The sequence below is a fragment of the Crocodylus porosus genome, unplaced genomic scaffold (assembly GCF_001723895.1).
Source record: "Crocodylus porosus isolate Cpor-Errol unplaced genomic scaffold, CroPor_comp1, whole genome shotgun sequence".
NCBI lineage: Eukaryota > Metazoa > Chordata > Crocodylia > Crocodylidae > Crocodylus > Crocodylus porosus.
Genome location: NW_017728886.1, coordinates 60,512,357 through 60,536,962, shown reverse-complemented (window position 1 = coordinate 60,536,962; position 24,606 = coordinate 60,512,357). Strand labels below are relative to the sequence as shown.

General features: G+C 43.4%; 1 protein-coding gene across 3 annotated transcripts in view; it reads left to right on the top strand.

Moving 5' to 3' along the window:
• HIBADH (3-hydroxyisobutyrate dehydrogenase) overlaps positions 1–23,891 on the top strand; it is a 126,140-nt gene extending 102,249 nt beyond the window's left edge. The window contains exons 7-9 of one of the 3 annotated variants that reach the window (XR_002101159.1): positions 4,233–4,389; positions 19,516–19,580; positions 21,114–21,138. Coding sequence is in view for 2 of the 3 variants with exons in the window: in XM_019535284.1 (XP_019390829.1) it covers positions 4,233–4,389; positions 21,114–21,272 (316 nt within the window). In the remaining variant the exon portion in view is untranslated. Of the gene's footprint in view, positions 1–4,232; positions 4,390–19,512; positions 19,581–21,113 lie in introns of those variants that run through there. The other 2 variants (XM_019535284.1, XM_019535296.1) reach the window with 2 other exon arrangements.
• Positions 23,892–24,606: the final 715 nt, after the last annotated feature.

Here is a 24,606-nt window from a genome sequence, read left to right as displayed (position 1 = left end):
TAGACTTAAAAGAGAAAGAGGGAGATGCAAGTGGCCTTCTATTTTTTTTTATTTTTATCTTTATGTCTAGATAGCTGGAATGTTCAATACTTATAAATAAGAACATTTTAAAATAATTTTTAAACATGTCAAAACTAAGGACTATATATAATAAAAGGAAAAGTTTGGAACCTGTTTCCATGAAATGTAGACTGCCATGAAAAGGTACTTAGCACTTTGCAACATCAGATCTGTAGTTTTCCGTTCAAAATATTCAGTTGAGAAATAAGCCAGATCATTATCATAAACTTGTGTATATGGTGATCTAGCAACCTCAGGTTCTCCGACTATATTTAAACATCCTTCCCACATGAATGTAGACTCTTCTTTAATTTTATGAAACTGTTGCTAGTATGTACTCATGCATACTACATAAGTAGACAAGCTGTCTCGTGCAACATAGTGTATTGCAAAAACAAACAGGCACTTTACTTGAGCTTCATAGAAACCGTAAACACCTTTTTGGTTATGTTAATGAGCTATAGCACCATTGCAGCATTTTCAAGCAGTGCAGCAGCTCTTTCATTTTCTTATACAGATTTTTTTTGTAGTTGTCTCTAATCACTAAAATAACTGTCTGCTGCTGTTTTCATTTTGGGCTACTCAATTTGAAAAAATGGTAGAAATATTCATAATACAGTATAAGTAGCACCCTCAGTAACTAACTTCCATAAAAATAGTACAGTATCATAATATAGTTCATATGTTTAGCTTCTTTATATTTCTACCAAGAAGGCTGCAGCAGTGGGCGTACACCGTATCCTGGGAAGTTTTGAAAGAGGCGTCGTGGCAGAATTCCTTGTCTTATAAAGTGTCTTCTGCAGTTGTGTGACTCTGCGACCCTCAACATGGGTGCTATATCTAAATGCGTGATCAAGCTCTGTGAGATTCTTAATAGTCCTCTCCAGGCACTCGGATGATGAAATCCATAATGAAAAATACTTTTCTATTGGTGATGAGTGAGTCTCAAAAGGTTCTGTCTGAATAATGATCTAAAAGTTACCATATGCCTCATCCAGGGCATTTCAGCCTGAAAATCTCTCATGTTCATTCCTTGGCCTTATTCAGGCAGTAGCATATGAATTACCTTTCTCATGGAATGTCACTGTTTGTGTTTTTTTTCTTTCTGCTCTTGACTGAAAGTGGGGAGAAGTTTGTGAAAATATTAAAGTTAAATAATTATTTTGAACCTTAAAAGAATGGGTTTTAGTTTTGAACTGGTTCTGATTTTGTTCTCGTTTTATCCAGATCTTTTTATCTATTGCAGGTTTTTAGGATTTTTGTTGAAGAAGCATTAATTTGACACGGATATTGTTTTTCTGTTGTGTTATAAATAATGTTAAGAGACTGGCTTCTTTCTCTGTTTATACGGAAGAACATTTTGGCAATTGTAAATGCACACACGCGTACCCATACTCTTACCACATCCAGTGGCAAGTTATTATGGGGACTGACAGACTGTCATCATTTTGATAGCTTGAGCAGTATATCTCTTGAACAGCAATGGAGCTCTTATGCAGAAAATATCATATGTTCCCAGCCAATTTACAGGGAAACAGCAATAACATTTTATCATGGTTGAGAGCCCAGTAGCTGCTTCCTATTAAACTTGCCCTTTCAGATACCTGTCTTGGATTAATTTGTTGATTTCAAATGGAAACTCAGTCTTCTCCACTGAAGCATGACTTTCTAGGATAGACTCTCGCTGAATGACAATTACTGTATATTCTAGCTGGTTTCAGGCCATTACAAGCTTTGGGCACAGTGGAAGACAGAGGACTTCTTCAGTAACTGATTTTAATACATGTCTAATTTTAACTGTCAGTTATATATGCACCAGTAGATGAATTCTCAGAAAGATGAAATGCAAAACACTTCTAACTTGCTCTTTTTAATGATACACTTGCTGAAAGAGAAGAAAAGTAGCTCAGGTCTCCTGAAGAGAATGGTGGGTAAGAGCATTGAAGTTTGAAAAGCAGAGATTTAAACTGACACGGTCTTCTTTCTCCCATGCTGAGCAAAATTTTATTTTTACATTTTCCTTTTATACTTAATGCTGAAAATATATTAAGTATATACAGTACATCTATTTTCAAACCGATTTTGTTCACAGAACTGATTGGAATGCTTTTGGGACTATTCATTTTCAGGGCTAGGATTCTGTATATTTTGTAATACCCTGCTCTGCCTTTTGCCAGCCCCTGGTTGTACAGCATAAACTCCACTAAAAGCTATAGTTAGAATTTACTGGGTGCTACCAGTTAAGATATGAGGAGGTGCTTTACTGCTGAAAGTACTATCTTGTGTAGTGTGCACACATAGACATGCATACACCTACCCCCACGTGCACTTAAGTGCTCTGTTTGGATGAGAGTGCAATACCTATGTGTGAAAGATCAGAAGTAACATGTTCCAAACATTGTTTTTAGTTGGTACTCCAATGTACAAACTATTTTAGTGAAGCAGTCACAGTAATTCTAGTTACAAAGTACTTCTTTTAAGACCTTGGATGCCCTGTAGCAGAAAATTAAAATGAAGTGGTGCCAGGGAGCCCTCTTCATTTTAAAAAAAACCCCTTAAAATAATTGAGAGAATCAAAATGATAAAGAAGGGAAAGGGAAAAGACTGGGTAAGGCAGTACAGCCTAGGTTCTAAGTCGGCAGGAGGCTTTTTGTTGACTTCACTGAAATGTTTTCATTAGGCCATAAATAGAGAAATGACAGTGGTAATTCCTAAAAGGCATCTTAGAAATATAAAAAAGTGTTTTTTATTGGGAAAAATAGAAAATAAATATTTGGAGACAGATAGCCAAGAGAACAGTATATGGACTTTAGGATCCACCATATTAAGTGCTGTTTTACATGCAGAGAATTACTGCTGAAATAAATATTGCTTATTAAAGTAGCTAGTATTCCATTTATATTGAGCTTTAATATCATATTTAAATATTTCATCTGTAACCAGAAATTCCTAGCATTATTTCATAAGCCTTGGTTATCGGTTATTGTCACAGAAAAGATAAGAATTGGTACAAAGAGAAGGAAGTTTCTCTTGCTCGAAGCTGAAACTGACTTGGAATTATGATATGAAACATGTTTTGCATTTAGCTTATCTTCCTCCCCCTCTTCCCCCTTCCCCCCAGCAGGAAGTATGTGACTACAGTAAGTTGTGAAATCTTTTTTTTAAAAATGTTGTTCTGTTTGCATTAGTATTAAGAGAGAATTGTCTCTTCTCTTGCTTTTTCCCTTTTTGGAGAATGAAATGGAAAAGAAGTAAAATCTCTCAAAACTTTTGGCACCCATCACTGACATAAATGCAGTTCACATAAAATTATATTTGCAACTCGATTTTAACAAAAACACAAAATTGTAACAGGATTAAAAGCTTACTGTATTTAAAGTAATGTCATGAGTGCATTTCTTTAAAGTCCACATTGAACACTAGCTTGTGCCATCAGCTCAGTGATAGAACAAATGATGTTTCTGCTTGGACAAGCTTTGTTTTATCAGGATCAGTAACCTTATCAGCAGTTGACCCAGAACTATAATGCATGTCTGTGAATAGATAGAGAGCATATGTCACAGTTCCATACAGACTTGCTTCATAAGCAAGAATGTATAATGAAGATTTAAAAGAAGATGCAGATGTGAACAACATAACGTTTTACATTTTTAATAGCATTTATGTTTTTCAGTATCGTTTTTTGCTTGCTTTATATTTTGTTTCATATACATACATACCCATCCATTCAGTAGCATAGATACTGCTGTAATGACTATTTATTTACTAAAACCTTGTTTTGATGTTGTTGGTAAATTCTTAAAAGATATCATTTTGAGGGAAGGCATATGAAGATCAGTTGTACCAATACCATCTGTCCTTTTAGCAATTGATGTGCAAGAGAAGTGGTATTCTCAGAGGATCTCTTATTTTTGCCTGCATTTTCAAAATTGCTAGGTGGAAGGGTCTTTACCTAGTGCAGAAAGCATGAGCTGAAAGCTTATTGCTTAAATGGTAGATAGATGCTCTTTAATTTAAGGTAGGTCATCCCAACCCCCAATATCAATACTCTATCATTTTTCATGACTTATAATAAAGGGAGAGAAATGATGGTGTGGTCCTAACATATAAAACAAGTCACCCATATCTTGTGCATTTTGACATTAACACTTCTCTTCCTTGACCTTTGACAGGTTAGGGCTTGACCCAAAACTGCTGGCTAAAATCCTAAATATGAGCTCAGGTCGTTGCTGGTCAAGTGACACTTACAATCCTGTTCCAGGAGTAATGGAAGGTGTACCTTCTGCTAATAACTACCAAGGTGGCTTTGGAACAACACTCATGGCTAAGGTATGTACATACAAACCTTATATACAAGTACAAAAAATAATGTCTCCTTTGTCAAAATAAACAAAATAACATTTTTTTTCCTCTCTTGTACCTGCATTCCAGCAAAATATCCTACATAGCTTAGTTCTTTTTATCCATATGCCTTCTAATAGACTTCTGGATAGATTGGGATATTTTTCTCTAAGATGAAATTGTGAAAAATGTTGGGAATTTTGTGCATCTGTGGATCATGCTGTACCTATAACTGTAGCTCCAAATGATCAGCTGAGTTTTTGATAAGCGTGACTATACTTGTAAGAAGCTGTCTCCTATAGGATGTTACAACAGAATGGATTAGTGTTAGCACTCTATACTTCAAAGTGCCTCAGTGCAAGGCTATGTTTGCTGTCTTTGAGATTGAACTTACTTATGAGCAGAAGGTCCTTGTCAACTAGGCTAGGGACAGACATTACACATAAACCGGTATAAGTGATCTGAAACTGGTTCAAATCTGTAACACAACAGAAGCTCAGCGCACACAAACTGCATTCATAATGGCCAAAACCAGTTTAAGTTAAACCTGGATGGAAGTTGTCAGGCTTAACTGATTTAGGTTAAATTGGTTTATTGAACGTCTGTCCCAAATCCCCTCCAGGTTCAAGTTAACTCACAGTCCCCACAACATCCCAGGATGTTTTGCACCTTCCCTACAAACCCTGCCTCTCACAGAGTGGGTAGGCTAGTCTTGGCCCAAGCTGTCTGCTGTAGCCAAGCATGGAGGCATGTTTGAGTACCCCCCCCACCTCCTGGCTGAATTTCCAGAATCAAAGTGAATGTCTGTTCACTTGATTATCAGTTCAATCTATGGAGCCTAGATTAACCTACAAAGATTCAGCCTCAGGCTTTTTGACTGTCTATATGTAACCCTAAAGTCTACATATAATAAAAATCTAGCTCTTATATACATCAGATTGTCAGCTTGTTTAAATCCACGTATATCTATTGATTTCAGTGGGCACATCCACATGAACCCGCACGTCAGGGACAATGCATAGGGGGTGCATGCAGGTGCACATGCACCCCCCTAAGTGTGGTGGTGCACCACCGACACTGTCAGCGGCACCTGTGGGTGGTTGCCACTTGCCACCCTGCTGTTGACACCAGTGGCATCTACAGGTGGTCCGCAATCCGCACTGGCTGCCGCCAATGCTGCCAGTGGCAGCTGCGGGTGGTTGATTGGCACTCACCACTCCCTTCCCCACCGCCAACAATACTGGTAGAGTCTGCAGGAGCTCCCCCACTTGCTGCTGCTGCTGCTGCTGCTGCTGCTGCCACCGCCACCCCACCCCCAGTCACCGGGGTCACACGCTGTTCATGCTGCATGTGCCTTTTACAGCATCTCAACCCCCCCCATCATTCCCAGAGCTCCCCAATCACTTCCCCAACCTCCCCGCACTCACCAGCTGCAGCAGTGGCTGTTGGGGCCTCATGGCACAGCCCTTCAGTGCGACGGGGGGCAGTAGGGATCGGCCCTGGCCACCTGGCATCTGCACTGCCTTTGCAGCATTGTGGGAGTGCAGCCTGGCACAGCAAGGAGCTGCACGGCACCACACACTGTCAGGCAGCTCTGGGTCACTCGGGCTGAGCAGCGCTGAGCCCTGAGTGACGGCCACAGCGACCCCGAGCTGCCTGACAACACATGACGCCACACGGTGTCTTCCTGAGCCAAGCTGCACACCTGTGATGTGGCAGCAGCAGCACAGGTGCCAGGTGGCCAGGGCTAATCCCTGTGGGGAGGCTGTGCCATGAGACCCTGAGTGGCTTCGGTGGCCACTGCTACTGCCAGTGAGTGCAGAGATACTGGAGCTGGGTGGGGGCTGGGACTGGACAGTGGGGACGAGTGGGGAGCTGGGACCAGGTGGAAGAGCAAGTGGGCGGCTGTGGGCCCTGTTGGGGGAAGCTGTGGCCCCTGTGGGGGGGCTGGGACCCACCCCTCCTGAGCAGCCTCCGCATATGCACCCCCACATCCACAGTTCCCCCAACAATCTAGCCACAAACCCTGCACCCACATACCTTGTCCTGTGGGTCAGGAGTGATGGGACTGGGGTGGAGAGCAGGCTGTGGGTTGAGAGTGAAGGGCAGAGGCAGGACTCTGGCATCTCAGTGCTGCACATCCTGATGAGCGAAGGGAGTAGGCACATCTGTTGACTTTTTTTTTTTCTATGACAGAAAAGCCAAAAGTAAAGCCAAACTGTATAGATATTTAGAATGTATTTTGTTATAATGATAGAGGCACTGGTAGGCTTCAAAATTTCTTTAAAATTGTAAATATATCAGTAAAACATTGCCCAACTGATTTGATCTCTCTGTCTATATCTATCTAGTAGTCTTTTGTTTTAATTGTGAAAGAACATGGATTTGGGGGTATTTTAAAGAGTGACTTCGGGATTTTTTTTTTCAGGGATTTTGCAGTTTTTAAATAGGGAACACCAGAATTCCTGCTAGTGAAGCAAGTGGCAGGACCCAGGCAGAGGAGACTGCTTAGAGCTGGCAGCCGGGACCCAGCTCTAGGTGGCTGAACTCCTGGCCACTTGGGGCCAGGAGGGCATGCTTTGACAATTCCGAGCAGACCACCAGACTGAGAATATCTTCTGGGCAATAGCTGCCCAAGATGGCCAGGCAGTGTGCAGTAGTGCTACACAAAGGCCAACTGTGTAGCCACAGCCCACTGGCAGCTGGCCCAGAGGTGCAGGTGCCTTTAAAAGCCATGCACTCCCCATTTGAGTCTGCCATGTGTGCAGCCTTGGGGTTAAATGCTGTTACAGGTGGCAGCAGGTCACAACCAGGCAGCAGCACCCACTACCAGACTGTTGTAGTGGTTAGAGGGTGCAGAGACTTCTTAGGGCTGCTTCAGCAGTCTAGCTGACATGAGGGGTAGTGTCCCCAGATACCAATTAGCCAGGCCCCAGAAGCTCCTGTCTATTTGTATCTTCCAGTTAACATGGGCCTTAAGGCCCACCCATCTAACTAATAGCCTCCACTGTGTGGGGCCAAAGGGTGAAAGATACAACTTCTTTATTAATTTTGGGACAACTAAGGAAAAAGCAGGATAGGAGTGATGTGGGGTTTAAAGAGTCAAAATGTGAAAAAAGGGCTCTAGATGGGGACACTGAGCAGAGCCGCCCCAGGCCACACCCACCAGTCCTCAAAGGCATCCAAGGAGCCAGTGGACATGGCCCATTGGTGCTCTTCCTGCAGATATGCAGACCTCAGAAGCTCCTGTCTATTTGTCCATTCAGAATTGTTGTGGGCTCTAAGGCCCACCCAGTAAACTAGTAGCCCCCACTATATGGTGGCTAATGAATGAATGGAGCAACTGATTTTGTGGGACAACTAAGGGGGGAAAAAAAACAGATAGGAATGACACGGGGGTCATAGGGTCAAAACATGAAAGTAAGTGCTCTGGAGGAGGATACAGGCCACACCTGCCAGTCTTCAAAGGCATCCAAGGAGCCAGTGGACACCGCCCACTGGTGCTCTGCCTGGAAATGTGCACAGACAAGTGAGAAGAAACCAGCCCCGCAATCTCCGGGCACCTTCCTGGCCAAAGCCTCTTTCCTGGTCAAGTACAGAGCCCACTTGGCCAGCGCCAGGAGGAGGTTGACCAGGAGGTCCCAGGACTTAATGGGGCCATGGATGGGGTGACCAAAAACAAAAAGGTGGCTCAGGAGTTCTTGGCGCTGCACTTCAGGAGGGATGTGGCCAGCATTGAGAGGGTCCAGAGGATGGCCACTTGCATGAGCAGGGGGCAGCAAGGCAGGCCCTATGAGCAGAGGCTATGGGACCTAAACCTGTTCAGCCTCCACCTGAGAAGGCTGAGGGGGGATCTGGTAGCCATCTACAAACTGGCCAAGGGGGACCAGCAGGCTATTGGAGAGTCCCTGTTCCCCTGAGCACTACCGGGAGTAACGAGGAATAACGGCTATAAGTTGACTGAGAGTAGATTCAGGCTAGACATTAGAAGGCACTACTTCACAGTCAGGGTGGCTATGATCTGGAACCAACTTCCAAGGGCAGTGGTGCTCACTTCTACCCTGGGGGTCTTCAGAAGGAGGCTAGATAATCTCCTAGCCGGGATCGTTTGACCCCAGCATTCTTTCCTGCCCATGGCAGAGGGTTGGATTTGATCATCTGCTCGGGTCCCTTCCAACCGTACTAACTATGAAACTATGAACAGCTCCATGGAGGAGCCCCCAGCTGAGGTCCCCAGTGGCTTGTGGGATGAGGATGGAGTACAGACTCAGCCAGCAGGGTGCCCTAGCCATGCCCTTGCCGAGCAGGTCCCTTCACTTGGTGTCTGAGCAGGATGTGAGGGTGGCATGGTGGATCGTGTGGCACACAAGTGTGTAGAGGTGGCGGTGATGGACGCTGGAAAAGCAGACTGGTCTGGTGTCCTCCAGCTGGCTTAGGTGGTGGAGCAGGGAGCGCCGTGAGGCTGGGCAAGGTGCCAGTCCCACGACAAACTCCAGTGGGGTGGGGGAGGGGGTGGGGACTGACACTGTGCAGGACCTGGTTAACAAAGGCAAAGGCATAGGGAGGTAAACCAGATTTCACCTCCTGGACCAGACAGCAGGTTGCACGTGTCGTGGGTAGACCCATGCACTTTCCGAAGTTCCTGAGAGTGAACTACTTGCCAGGGCAGCTTTTTATACTGCTGAGGCTGGCACAGGACAGGTTTTTGTACTGCTGGGGCCAGCACAGGTGCTGGCCTCAGTGTCTAGTTCCCCCTGGCTGCAGATCTGGGAGGAACCAAGCAGGGTTATTTTGCCCTAAGTGGGACAATTTGCCCCACACCAAAGTGCATGTCTGGGCATGTGTGCTGAGGCAAAAAGCCCTGGCTCAGATTTGTGCCACTTCTGTTGGAGCTGCTGCAAGTGCACATGCCTGCACATGTGGACATGCCCAGTCAGATTGGTCTGAATTGCATCAACTTTTTATCTGGTCCAAGGTATCTTCCATATGACAATCTCAAAGTGCATTGCAAAAACTGATTGACTTAACCTCAAACAAGTGTTCTAGGTCTTATTACAAGTGGCAAAAAATGAGTCACAGAGGCTGATTCATCTAAACTCATGCCCTAAGTCAGTGGCAGAAACTGGCTTAGAATCTAGGTCTTTTCTCTCTGTCCTATGTTGTGATAAAACATTTTTTGTAAAAATTGTTCTTTTATCTAAAAAAAAAAATAAAATGTGGGTGCATCTACATGCAAGTAATGCAACTCAGTAAACTCTGGAGCGCTTTGAGCCAGACTGCTCCTGGATGTAGTGTCTACACGTGCACCCAGACTAGCAGCACTTTGAGCCAGGGCAGAGCAGCAGGGGACACAAAGCATTAGCCTTGGGCTCCAGGTGGCAGCATCGGGTGGCAGAGGGGCTGGCTGGGGCACAAGGATTCTGAGACTGGAGCTGTGTGGTTAGGCACCAGGTAACCCCCCCCCCCCTTGCACTTCAGCACCCACATGTCCAAGCCAGCCCTTGTCACCGTCCACACATGCATTTCAGTGCAGTTACTTACTCCGCAGTAAGGTAGTACTATCATGGAGTTAATTAGTTTACTAATTAAACTAGAGTTAATTAATGCACGGTTTCCTAATATTGGCGGCACCCATGTCGATGGTGATTCTTTTCTGCAGAACTAATTAGTCTACTCTACGGTAAAGCGCATATGTAGATGCACCCAGTTTGTTTTAATCAAATATTTTCAGAGGTGACATTCTTAATTCCTACACAGGACTTTGTGCTCTTTGTATCTTTATAGAATGGACAGTAACATTGGTGTTTCACAACTTTGTGAGCTTTTTTCCTGATGTACCTCACTGTAGGACTGGAAGGTAATGAGAGGTTTCCTTGCAAATCTACTTAAAAATGTTTTGGAATATCATTTGGGATTCAACAAAAACCAAATCAAACAAAACCAAAAACCAAACCAATAATTCTGCCTACTACAGACTCACGTGCTGAATTTTGACACCGCTTAAGTTGTGCTATCTCCTGGTTGCTTTGGTTCAACTCTATTCTGACCTAATATGCCAGTGTGTCTGCTTCCTTTTGTGTTCCCAGCACTTTATCTCTTATTCAGCATGAGCTCAGAATAGCAAAGTTAGGAGTGCCCATATCAAATTCTTCTTCCCCAGTAGTGAGATTATTTGTCCTGATTGTGAAAGAGACTTTCATTTCATGTGAAGGCTTCTCTCTTCCTCAGAGCATTGGCAACCTGGTGAGCTTAGTTTGCATCTAACAGACAGAAGCAAATGAGTAAGGTCTTCTATTTAGTAAATATGCATCCTTCAGCTTGAGTGCAGATCTAATGTTAGAGATAAACAAGGACCATCACTGGTTTTAACTTGGTGTATGCATCAGACAGTTGTGTGCAAACTATGCATCTTGCATCCTCCAGTGCCCCAGCTAGGAAAGGAGCAGTAGTATGAAACTGATGCAACTTCCAGGTAGTTTTCTCTTCTGGCTGCCAGGAACCAGCAGCAACTCTGTGTATGATGTGCGTGAAAACTTTTCCATTCCAACTACTGTAATTTCCTTTCTCTCTGGTCTCTCTCCCAAACCGATCTTGCTCCTCTCCAGACCATTCTCTGCGCAACAACTAACTTCCTTTGTTTGTTGCTTGGTCCATCAACTGATTTTCTCCTTGGATGTATTTTCCCTGACTTTTAGTCTTTCCATGCCTCTTTTCATTCCACTGTCATATGAAACCTGCTTCCTTTGCATGTTCTTCATCTCTCTTTTCTGTAGCCTCCTTGTGGCAAGAGTTTGGCCTGGGCTGGGCTGAGCTGGGCTGTGCAGAGCACATTCTTTTGGGGCTTGCTTATGCATTTTGGAGTCCTGTATCTTCACAGCAGCTTTGTTTCCTAGAGGAGCAAGAGTTACAGAATGGAAATCTCGTATGGATTTTTTCTAGGTTCCCAGTTTTTTCTTCCTTAAATCATTTGTGCTCATGTCTCTGTGCCCTCACTCATGTACTCGTACTCAAGTTATAAGTTTATCTGTAAAGATAGGCCCTTGTGCCTGCCTGAGACCTGTCATCCATACAATATGGGAACATATCTGTGAGGGGGAGAGGGGGAAAGAGGGCTTGGGAATAGGGTTGTTTGTTTTTGATGGTATTTTTGTTTAAACCATTTTGATGCATTTCACAATGCCTATTGGCATTTTTTGCTTCTCTGTCTCAAGATTAACTGAAATGGGGTTTATACAGAGTATCTTGCAGGACTGAAACAGTTTTACGATAAATTGAACACTAAGTCTTTCCCTGCCTGCTCAAGACCCTGAAAGAAGCAGCTACAGAGCAGTACAAAACAAACCTACTACCTTCTTCCTCCCTTTATTCCCTACCCTATATTTAACAAGACAAGGAGAAACAAGAGCAGAGTTGCAAAGTGACACTGAGTCTATTTCAGTTCTACTTTGGTGCTTGCTTTTCCATTATATACGTAAGTAAAAGTAGAAGACAAGGGTGAAGAGATACCACAGCAGCGAGTGGGCTGTCAAGGCAGGAGAGTCTCATAGGTGCAATTTCAAGGCAGTTTTTTTGTATTTGGTACTCTGGTATTATGTACAGTATATGTCAAGAGGAGTAACAAAATAAAATAGGGCGGGGAACATACGTTGAGGGAGAAAAGGGGAGTTACCAAAGAACCTGATGGAAGGGGGACCAGGGGTAAGAAGAATGGATAGAAGAGGAAATAAGGTAGAGGAAAGGGAGAACAAAAAAGAAAAGGTTGTGTTCGTGCTGACTTGTTCTGAGCTAGCTAACTAATTTGGCACTTAATTATCCAGCATCAAAATTTTAATTTCTGTCATTAAAACTGATCAGGCTGCCAATCTCTGATCTGAGATGTATCAAGGGTAGATAAGTGAACATTTCCCAAAACACAAGCATGTTCCTAATGAAAATGATATAGCCACGTTTGTTTACCTCTTTAGTTGAGCCTTTTTTGCCTTCAGCAATACAGAAATGTCAGACTACTTTCTATTTTCTCAAGACCTCAAAATGGAAAGAAAGGAGGGGCAATAGATTCTCTAGTGCTGCTTGAACAATCCTCCAGGGACACATTCTTTGATGCAGATAAAATAATTACCTGAGTAAGCATTTAGCTAGGAAAATAGCATTGCCTACTGCTGAACAGATACAAAATAGTCAAAGTAAAAATTGGTGCAGTGGTGACCTCTTCCTTGTACTGAGCTGTCCATTTACGAGTCTGTACAAAGACTTTTTTGAGATGAGAAGTTATCTTTTTCTATGTTTCATCTAGCCATGTCATTTCTCAAATTAGGCTGCAGATTATTTGGGTCAGGACTTATGCTTCTGTTTCTTCTGTAAAATACACAGCACACATTTGCTGTAAAAGAGAATTGGAATGAATTATGGTAAAGTGGACATTCTTGGAAATGGAAAAGATAACAGTATATCCAAAAAAAAATGTAATACAAAGTAGCTGTTGTCTGAACACAACATAAAATTTCACCTTCTCAGATGAACATGGTGTTGAATGTAGTGATAAGTAAACAATTTACCAAAGTATTATGCCACCATGGATCCCACAAATGAAGTTACAGGGACTGTTTTATTGGCTTTGGAAGGGAAGTGGGGGTGGCGGAAAACTTTCTGTAAAACACCTTTATGGAAAATCACTCTTGTTTCTTGAAATTAGCAATGTAACCTAATCTCTAGACAAGTTTTTTCAATTTGAGACCTAGTTTGGAGATGTCACTTCAAAACTCAGATTAATTGCCGTTCCTTTTAAAGGTCAGGGACTACAAAGAGAAGACATTGCAGACCACAAGTCGTCTTCTCTCCTTAACAATCAAGGTGTTGATAATAGTCTTCCTTTTAAGATCCTTGGATTAGCTATGTTCATATTATGCTCTTCTTGACCCTTGTCAAGGTTGAGATGGATCATCCAGACTTACTTGAGGCAAATATTTCTCTTCCTTTTACTGAAGTATTTCCGATACTAGGTCAGGGCAATCCTTCGGGCTGTCCTTAGGTAGCAGAATCTCATTCATACCAAACTGGAAAGTAGTAACTGAAAACTGCATTTTGGCGTTATCTTAAAAGTACTGAATCCCTGCAAGACTGATTTCACCCCTCTTTCCCCATTCCCCCTCCCCCCCACATTCTAAGTTGAGGAAAAAATGTTAGACATTGATAGAGACATCTGGAAGACACTGTGCAATTCCAAAGGGGGAAGAGGAACAAGAAAATGTACTCCTGAGTTGTCTTAACAGAAAGGTCAGGAAGGGCCAGATCCCCATCAGAACAACTTTATCTAAAGACATTCTGAAAACAAATCCCTGCAACAATATTGTTCAGAAATGACATAGTTTTGATACCAGTTGAAACCCTGCAGTTTTATATGCTTTCTGTGATCTATGTAGCTATTTAAGATTAATATTATTCGTTTTCCTTCCGTCTTGATACAGCCCTTGCAGTCTTTGTGTAAAATATCTCTATGCTACTTGCCAGCACCACTTACCAAAGAAACTCCTCTCTGGTGAGTTCACCTCTGGCAAATGAAACTATGCAAATCCTTCATGCAGTTCTTTGAAGACTGCCTGAAGGCTCAACTTGAGGCATGCAGATTGGCTCCTGAAACTGGGAGCAGTTCCCACTGGGCATGAGATAGTTAACTGCACAATAGCATAGTTTACTACGCAGTAAGCACATGCGTCTATATGTGCACGTGCATCCTGCATAGTAAACACCCCTAATTGCGAGTAAATTTGATACCTGCATTTGCAGTTAGTTACTCAAGATTAGTTGCTATGCAGTAATGCACATGTAGATGCAACCCAGAAGCAAATTTTCTTCTGGGGCAGGTGGTGGGGGTAGAGGTAGCTGGAGGCTAGCCCCAGGGCTTCAGCCTGGGAGCTTCTCCTGCCCCAGGGCTGGGTTGCCTCTGTGGCAGCCTCTGCCTCAGGCCTTTAAAAGCCTGCAGGCATTTTGAGCCCTAGGGAACACCAGCAGGGAACATGAGGGCACGCCGGGCCCCTGTGTCCCCCTGGACAGGCCACAGGCCAGCTGCCCCAGCCTGCCTGCACTCTGGCCCTGCTGCCTGGCACCCCAGTGCTGCACAGCTGGCAGACTTGCGCTGTCCAGGCCCTCGGTCCCAGCTACAGGCAGCTTCTGGCTGCCAGGGCCAGCTCCAGCTGCCCGCTGCCCACAGCCCACCCCCAGCAGCCTGCCCTGAGCCTGCAGGTGCTGCAGAGCATTGCTTCAGCTGCACAGCTGTTGGTCCCATGCCAGGCCCCTGCACTGGGCATTGCAGGCAGTTGTGCAGGCATGGGGCTGCAAGGACCACTGCGCAGAGGCCCAGAGAGCTAGTGCAGAAGCCCCTATGGTGACATGCCTGCCACTCGGAACCCCAACTGGTTGCAGGAAGAGACTGGCAACCTCGTGGGACTGTGGGGTGAGGCAGAGGTGCAGCGCCAGCTCAAGCAGAGTGGGCACTCCAATGCCCATATCTATGAGGAGCTGTCAGGCTGGATGTGGGAGCATAGGCGGAACTGGTTGGCACAGCAGTGTCACATAAAAGTCAAGGTCTTCCACGCACAGTGGGCTGCCATCACCAACCATAATTTTCAGTTGGGGAGTGTCTGTAAGTCCATGCCACTTATGCAACAACTGATGGACATCCTTGCACCCTGGGACCCAAGCCACAACTGTGCTGTGTACAGTAGCATAGGTGGCATGCCTGAGCCCCCACCCTGGCCTGGTACCCTCAGCGACAGGTCACTGGGGGAGGACCCCTGGAGCCTGCAGCTGGCTGTCCCACTGAGCTCCCCGACTGTACTCTCCACCAGCAGCTCGGGGAGCCCAGGCCAGTGTCTGCTTTGCCAGCTGTGCAGACCTATCAGGGGGCAGGGACATGTAGCACAGCCACAGGTAGCCCTCTAGGCAGTGGCAAAGGTTGCAGGCCAGCCTGGATTTGCCCCCCCCCCCCACTGTAGCTCAAGGTCCCATGCCAGGTGCGCAGGCTCACCAGGGGTACCATGGCCATCATCAGTAGCTGGACAATAATGGGTTGGGCACCCCTCTGTACACACAAACAGCTCTTGCACATGTGCAGCTGGGGCAGGCTCAAGGTCCAGTGGTGGCATGGGGGGGAGGGGCCTGGCCCCAGGGCACCTCGCCAGAAAAGACCCTTGCAGGGAGGGCAGGGGTGCAGGCAGCTCCTCATCCTACTATGCCAAGAGCCTGCACCCTCAGAGCCCGGGCGCTGTGGGCTGGGCAGCAGCAGAGGTTGGCCTTCAGGAGAAGGGGAGGGGTTAGCGGGGTCTGCAGCCATGACAGCACTTGCTGCTAGGAGCCTGGCCTGTCCTTCCCTGTTCCTGCTTTGTGAATGCTGCCCCTGGCCAGGGAGAGCGGGGATAGCTTTTGAAGAGGGCTGCCAGCTGCTGGAGCTCCCCCCGGTGGCAGCAGAGGTCCACTGCAGGGCCCTGGGAAGCAGGAGCAGATTGCAGCAAATCTGCTCCCACTTCCCTGCACATGTAGAAACATGTCTGGAACTATTTACTCACTGAGTAAATTGGTGACGCATCAAATGCACGTGTAGACACACTCAGTGGACAGGACTATAATACCGGCTGACATATTTGGGTGTAACCCTTTATGAGAGCTGCTGAACTAAACCGCTAGGGGGAAAATAGTGCTTATAGGTCTGATGGCTAGGATGGCTTTTGCCAAAGACTGGACAAGAAAAGAGTGTATTTGCTGGCAGACACACTTTTTCAGAAGACTTGCACATTGTTACATGCTGTTTAGTGAAAGGGAGTGCTGGTGTTCAGGGAATATCAAGCAGCTACGGGAGAGATGCTGTGAATCTTATGAGCTGAAGATTATCATACACTTTTAGAGTTGCATTGTTCTTTAACAGCATTCATGCTACTTCAGAGCTCAGGGAATCTCATATTGTTGGAAAGAGCAGCAAAGCTGTTCCTCTGAGTTCTTACACAGCTGGGTCAGAAGTGTCTATCTATTTTGGAGTCATATAGCCTTTTGTTTGACTTTGTCCTAGGTATGTATACCTTTTCAACAATTAGCAGTTTGTGTTTCTGGCAACTTTCAAGCAGGTACTTGTTCAAGCAAGTGGCCATGATGAGTTTTTATGAATGTTCTGCCTATGAAAAATAGTGATTCCTTAGAATTCATAGGATTGGAATAATTGAGATTAGTAAATGTGTTCTCAAGGATTTGGGAGCCCATCTACATTAGTGCCCATCTAGATAAAAGGCTGTATCATTACAATTTTCTTTTTTGAGTTAGGGCCATTTTCAGTACGTTGTTAGTCATGATACTAACAATGCCAGGTTGACCAAAACAAGACATAGGAGATTGCAAAGCGTGCAAGGCAACTGGAGCTTGTCAAAGGAAATCATATTTTTTGTAGAACATGGAAATACTGTAAAAAAGACTGTTCAACTTGACGATATTAGTTAAGAGAATCTGTCCATAATTTCAAGCTCTTCCACCCAAAATGCCAGGAAGCAAAACACAAACAAACAAACAAAAAAGCTTTCCCTGTGGGCAGGGATTTTGATGGCATTTAAAGATGTCCTACCTGGTTTAATGCAAATTATAATTAATCCCCAAGTGAGGACAGTGGTTGAAACCCATTTGTGCCCTTCAGTGTAAACTTCTGGATTGATCATAAGAGATTTAAAAACTAGCTTTGAGGGTTTGAAGAGTATGAATGCCATTATACTCGAGTTATCAGATATAAAAAAGGAAGCTTGCAGCTGTCACTAAGTCAGTAGCAGAGGCAGGAATAGAATTGAGAACTTTGACTCCCAATCCTGTGCTCCTGCTACTAGGTGTGATGTCTTTTTTTTCATATGATCATAGAGTCATGGGGTTGGCAGGGCTTTCAGGAGTCACCTGGTCCAGCCCCCTGAATGAGTGCAAAGATTCCACAACTTTCCTGGGCAGATTATTCTGCTGCCTTGCTGTTCTAACAGTAAGGAAGCTTTTCTTGCTAAATCTGTTTTACTGCAACATAAAGCCATTGTTTTGTGTCCTGCTGTCTGTGTCCCGGGAGACACAAGCGGAGGCCCCGGAGCACCCTCCCACGGTGGGAGCCGAGGCAGGGCTGACCTGCCCAAAGAAAGAAATGAAGAGTGCACACTTACCATTTACAGGAGAAGCAGAGTCACACTGAGAAGGGCTGCTGACACAGTTCATCAGCCGCTTTTATTGCTGGCTGGGAACGATGCCGGCAGATGATATCATCAAAAACCACCGCCCAGCTAATTTAAAAGCCGGCGGTGGGGAAATGGAAGCGGGGGCAGCAGCGCTGGAGCTAGAAGGCGAAGCTGCTCCCTGGGCTGCACCTTGGCAGTGTCGGCAGCTCGGCAGGGGCCAGATGGGGGCACACAGCTCCCGGCTCCATTAAAAGAATTACCTGCCTGACTCAGCAGAGCACCCAGACCAGAGAGGACGGCATTGAGGGATCCCAAGGACTACAGATGCCACATCCATGAGTAGGGTAGGCTGAGGCCCGTACCCCAACTATTCTTTTTTTTCTCCTTTTTTTTATTTGTTATTTTTGGAGGATACACAGAGCCCAGACCAGGGAAGGATCCTCCAGGTGACCCTGGGTTAAGAGGAAGAGCTGACGCAGCAAACGGATCACAATGCCTCAGAGGGAGTGCAGATACAGAGACGAGGATGGTGCCACACCCCACAGTCATCCAGGGTAAAGGGGCTTCGAGGGATGTGCAAGGAGAGAAGAGAGCAGGCAAGAACATCAAAGGGACAGGCCAGCAACCCATCATCCAGCTGTCCTGAGGGCTGGCGTATGGCTGGGGTGTAGGGGAGGTGGAGCCCCAAGAACACCCACAAAAGGCAGCACCTGGTCTACGAGAATCTGCCAGGGGGAGCCCCACCACTGAAGAAAGGAAGATCAAGTCGTGGCAGGCGATGGTTGGGGCCTCCCTCGGGGGTGAACATGACCCAATGCACAGGTCCCAGGGACACACCCCATGGCCAGAACTGGGTTTGTGCTCTGAAGTCGCTAGAGAGCGCCTATACGAGACCAGGCGGATGCGCTCTGTGGCAAGAGAGAATAGTTGTTCTCCCTCTTCTTTATGGCAACTTTTCACATATTTGGAGACTGCTATCATCCCCCCCTCATACTCGCCCGTTCTCCAAACTAAATATGTTAAGTTCTCACCACCTTTTCTCATATGGTGTGCCTTCTGACTCCTTTATCATTGTCACCCCCCTCCCAACCCTCTCCAACTTCTCTATATCCTGCTTAAAATATGGAATCCAGAACTACACATAATGCTCTAGAGTAGGCTTAGTTAGCACCAAACAGACTGGTATTGTCACCTTTTGTGTCTTATACCTAATACCCCTATTGAGGCAGCCCAAAATTGCATTTGTTTTTTTCAGATTGTCACATTGCCTTGGTGGTAGCACTGCTGGGAAGGATCTACGGGTTTGGTGGATTACAGTCTCGGTATAAATCAGCAGTCATATTCCCTTTTCTGTTTGTCCTTTTGATTATTTTTCCCTAGGTACAGCATGTTAGGTTTGTCTGCATTGAACTTGATCCTGTTGATCTTTCCAGTTTATCAAAGCCCTTATGAATTCTACTCCTGTCCTCTAAACTAGTTTTGTAGTGCTTTCCAGTTTTGTGTAATCTGCAAGCTTGATCTCTGTTCCAGCAACTAAATAATTAATAACCATGTTAAATAGCACTGGACCTTGGCGAGACCCCTGTGGAACCCCAGTTGAAGACCCTTGCCATTCCAACATTGATCCTTTTTTAATTGCTCTTTATGTGTGCCTATTGAGCTAGTTATCAGTTCACCCTGCAGTAATTTTATCTAGCCCACACCTGTCCAGTTTGTTTATGAGAATGTCATTTGGGACTTTATCAAAAGCCTTACTACAGTTCAAGTATCCCCTGTCCACTGCATTCCCCTTATCCACCTCACACTTGTCAGAGAATGAGATCAAGTTGGTTTAGAATGATTTATTCTCAACAAATCCAAGCAGGCTACAAGCGATCAACGTTTCTTCCTCTCAGGGTTTACAAACTGTCTTTGTTTTAATTTGCTCCAGTAGCTTCCTGGATACTGAAGTCAGGCTGAGCAGTCTATAATTCCCCTCCTTTTTGCCTTTTTTAAAAGGTAAGCACTATGTTGGTCCTTTTTCCATCACTTGGAATCTTGCCTGTCTCCCACAACTTTATAAATTTTTATTGCTAAGGGCTCCAAGATCTCTTCTGCCAATTCCTTCAGCACCTTGGATGAAATTCATCAGGCCCTGCTGATTTTAAATTCATTCACACTAATCAAAAACTCTGACACTCTTAGTCTTTCCCCTTCTGTGTCTGTATAATTTTATTAGCACCTTATTAGCAATATTTCACTAAAATAAAAGTTATATGGGAGGAAGGGTGCTAGGACCTGGTGGGCCCATTGGTTCTGTAACTTGTTACTGGTTGGAGTGTCCATACCAATTTGTTTCAGCCAGACTTTTGGTTATATTTTGTGTTATTTCTCTTAGTATAAAAACAAATGCACCACTCATCTTTATTGCTGGGAAAAGTCATTATGTCATCCTTCATGGTTCTTAAACACGACATGATGATACAACTTTATAAAAAATTAGTTACTGTTAAGACCTGATGCAGAATGTCTTGCATTAAAAAGCTTATCCAACCTTATCCCAACCATGCAGGCTGTATAATAAATGATATCACACACAAAAATCCTACTTTCTTTAAGGTGATTTTGAATCCTTAAAATGAATGTGTCTGCTTTTAAGAAGTCCCCTCTTTATGAACACATCTTTAGGAAATGTTTAGACCAGTGAGGCTCAACTGGGGTGCCATGACAGCCTGGGGTGCCTTGTGATTTTTATCAAGGATGCCATGAGGTGCCACACAATGTTAGCATTGTTAGGTGTGCAAACATGATTCACAAGAAAACCCAGAGTTTTCAAATAAGAATTGATAGTGTTAAAAACAATCTGACGCTATGTAGTCTTTCTGAGTTCTTTCAAGCACTCTCTTAATTTCCTGTATTTAAAAATTGAGTGAAAACTAAGAGCTGTCATTTTCCAATGGGTGCCTTGAGTCCAAAAATGTTGAGAACCACTGGTTTAGACTGCAGTACTTTTCAGACTGAACACGTAACCTTTCAAACCTTGGAATATGCTTTCTAGAAGTCTTTCTTTATGAATCCAAAAAGATTAATTTGATTTGTGTTTCTTCTGAAGTCACATCAGCTAAAACATCTTCATTTAATTTTACTTTTAGGAACAATACGTTCCCTATACCTCATGCATAGAAATTATGTTTGTGTTCTGAAACCAATGTTAAATGTTTAAGTGAATGGCTTAGATAGGGTTTGTACTCAAAAGAGATTTGTAGAAGGAAAAATAATACATCATGTTGTGTCTTGCTTTCAGCATGCATAGAAGCCTAGAATCTTAGCAGAGTGCACAGAGGCCTAGAATCTTACAACGTTCCTGGAGAAGGTTTCGTGCTTTACACAGTGAATTCTAGTGCCATTGAAAAACACTGAGTTGCTGATTCATTCTTTCCCAGGGCATTAGTACTGCATTTTGTTGGCCGTTGATTTCTCTGTACAATGGAGGGTAAACTGATCATACTCGCATGCTGTTTACATCCTTGTTTTCCCCCTTTTTATTTTCAGGATCTTGGCCTGGCACAGATTTCTGCTACCAACACTAAGACACCAGTTCCCCTGGGATCGCTAGCACATCAGATCTACAGGATGATGTGTGCAAAGGGCTATGCCCTGAAAGACTTCTCAGCCGTGTTCCAGTTTTTACGTGAGGAGGAAAACTTGTGAGCTATTTTTAAGCAATGGACACTATTGCAAACCAAACGCTTTTTTTGGAACCTTCTTGTCGCTCATTTGAGAAATAGTTGGGTTTAGTCAGTGGTCACAAGTCATGATTCCGATTGCATGCAGATCTCTCTGCTTTTGGTTGTCCAGGTCACAGCAAACTCCAGGATTTTGTATCATTTGATTGGTGGGAAAAGGGGTTGTTTGTTTTGGCTGTACAGTAACAGTTTTTTAAGAAGCATGGTAAGATTTTCACAAGCAAATACTTTTTATTAAGTACCTAATTCTCTGCATATAAAACACCTGACATTATGGCTATTAATTGTACAAAGTAGTTAAACTGAGTCTTAAATAGTAAAGGAATAACATTTGGTGGCCAGTGTTACTGATAAACTGGTTTTCATTAGTTCCTAATAAAAATGAAGTTCTTCGTGGAAAAAGGGAAAACTCTTAACAAGGAAGAAATGCATCTGAGATGGATTTCCCTCCCACTTTTTTTCTTAAATGTACCAGCTTTTAGTCTTAAAAGTGGGTTGAGTTCTCCTTCATATTAGTGTTCCTGATTTAAACTTCTTGGTGAGTGTAAGTAAGTGGAAAGCTGTTACAAAATGTTTAACTGATAGACTTAGCTCAAATAACATGGTATGTATGCCTCTCTTGTAAAGCTCTATTATTATATTTTGCTAACCCAATTTTATATTTTCTTATTCCCTGTTGCACATTTTCAAAGTTGATAAATAGCACCTACTAAAAATTCTAACAAATGTACATTTGCTTTAAGTAATTACTGCAATATTGTAAATCTAAATAAATCCCATTATTTTGAAGTCAAATAAAAATCTGTTCTGCTAAATGCCTGCTATAAAGTTGTTTGTGGGTTTTTAATGCAATCTTGTACTAGATTTTTCACAAAGCATCTGGCATAAGCATTGCATAACTCTTCTTATGAAAAGTGTAAAGTGGCATATTTAGATATTCATTTCTCAAAGCATTCCCTGATCCCTGAACTTACAAGGGCTCATACGTGCTATATTTTATGTATGTGCATTTGGACCTCGGTGGAACTTCTCAGGTGCATAAATATTTGCTGAATTGGGGACTTAATGGTCAGGTATGTATTTCATAAGCATACTTTCCACATTTTATGGATACAGTTGTCCATTTAATATGCATATGCAATTAATACAATTGTGAGCATGGGTTAGCATCATACGTGTATGGAGAATTCTCTGAAAACTAATTGATAGTGGACACTTGACTTGTACATTTTCACAACTTCAAACAAAACTCTTCAAATAATACTGGTGACTTACTTGCCTTTAAAAGATGATTTTTGGAGTATGGTCACATGAACAAGTCACTGCAAGCTAAGGTTGGGTATGAACTTATATAGCTTCTGATGCTCCATAGTAGTAGTGGCCTGTCTGCATGTTCTTACTGTAGTTTAACTGAGGAGAAAGTTACCTTGCATTTACTATGCTGTAAGAGCATGCATGTTACCATGGAGTAGCTGTCATAATATAAATTTACACTCTAGCTTGTCTCATAATAATTTGTTTATATGCTCCTATCCTTTAGTACCAAAATAGAGCTCTGGGTTATTAAGGGTCTTTAGTTCATCACTAGTATAGATAGGCATAATATTACTGAAAACACATTGGCTGCCAGAGGTGAAAGGTGTGTGTTGAATGAAGCAAGGGATTATAGGAAGACTGTAGTCTAGTTTGTGCCTCCGCTACATATGAATCACATAGCTGATTCTCCTTCACGCTATCTTGATGCCCAGCAGGGGAGCTAATGAGGAAGCAAAAAACCCCCAGACACTATCCTAGCTCAGGGGCAGTCTTTAAAAAGAATATCTGGAATGTCCCATAGTCCTGGGTTGGTAAAAGCATTCTTAGTTGCTCTGTGAGGATGGCATTTGCAAAGACCATTGCACAGTATTTAGCATTTGAGGTGAAGCACACTAAGCAAGGTTATTGAATATCTTTTTGGAGTTTGTAAGCTGCTAAGACCAAGACAACCCCTGAGCATGTGCAAACGACTCCCCCCCCCATACCCCCCCAGGCTTTTAACAAGGAAACGTGGACAGATTTTTACAGAGGCAACACAAAACTTGTCCAGAGTTTCTACTGCAAAGCTGTGGGGGTCTTACAGCTATTCAAAGGAAAGGTTGCCTACATTCTGCAAATTTTTCTCTAAGACTTATTTTCAGAAAAGGCTGAAACAATTTAGATGAAATTTTCCAAAAAAATCAGCTGGAGGCAGATAGCCAGCAGATAAAATCCTAGTCCAAGCAGTTAATTTGACAAGGTTATGAACAACTTTAAAAAGGGTCTCATTATGGCAAGAACTACCAGTTATACCTCTAGTAACAGTTTATTTTAGAATGCATATTTTTGCTATTTTTATAAGGCAATATTGTATTATTAGATGGATAAATAGCTCTTTAAAAAGATGGATATAATGGTATTCATACTAGAACTACATACACTATCTGTAAAATTGTAAGGCCTCAAGCAGGGGGATAAATTCCTACTGCACTCAAGTTAAAGCACTAAATTAGTGTCTGCAAAATAGCAAGCATTAAAACCTGTAATTTGTCAATTTAAAACAAAAAAGTGGTAAACTGTCAAATTTCTGTGCTAATGACCTCTCAAAACATACACACACATTAGGTACGATAAATTAGCTGCGTATTTTTGTAAATGTCTCATAGGGAAATTTAAAGGAACTTCTTTTTAAATTAGTTTGAATATTAAAGTGTTCTTCCCATCATACTCGCTCAGACTGGGAATGCATTATTGATAAACAGAACACTGGAACCCAATAAAGCTAAGACTCTCTTTTTTTTGCTTTAGAAAAATGTATCCAAAGCAGCCTTCCCTTATTTATTATGCAGTGCAACATGTCTTTAAATGATGATCAGAAAACAGTTGCTTAACAGGAGAAGCTTTCTATTCAGAGACGGAACAGGGTACTACTCCATAGTTTTATTTGCATCTTTACGCACCCTTGGAGGAAGAAAAGGCACTCTGAACAAAAGGAAATATTTAAAGGTGTTGTGGGTGAAATTTAGGGTCTGTCAGAGTTGGTGGCAAAAAAATTTCCCATTAATTCCAATAGTGCCAGGATTTCATCCTGATTTTTTTTTTTTTTTTTAATTAAAGACCTCTCATGTCAGGCATTGGCCATGGAGGAAAGAAAGCTCCTCTTCTATTTACTGTACTAGTACACAAGATGTTACCAGTGTTTCCTTTACTTTACTTTACCAGCTTGATGTGCAAGGCTGAGGAAATAAGGTTCTGCAACTCCCCAGAAATGCCCCCCTGGTGGA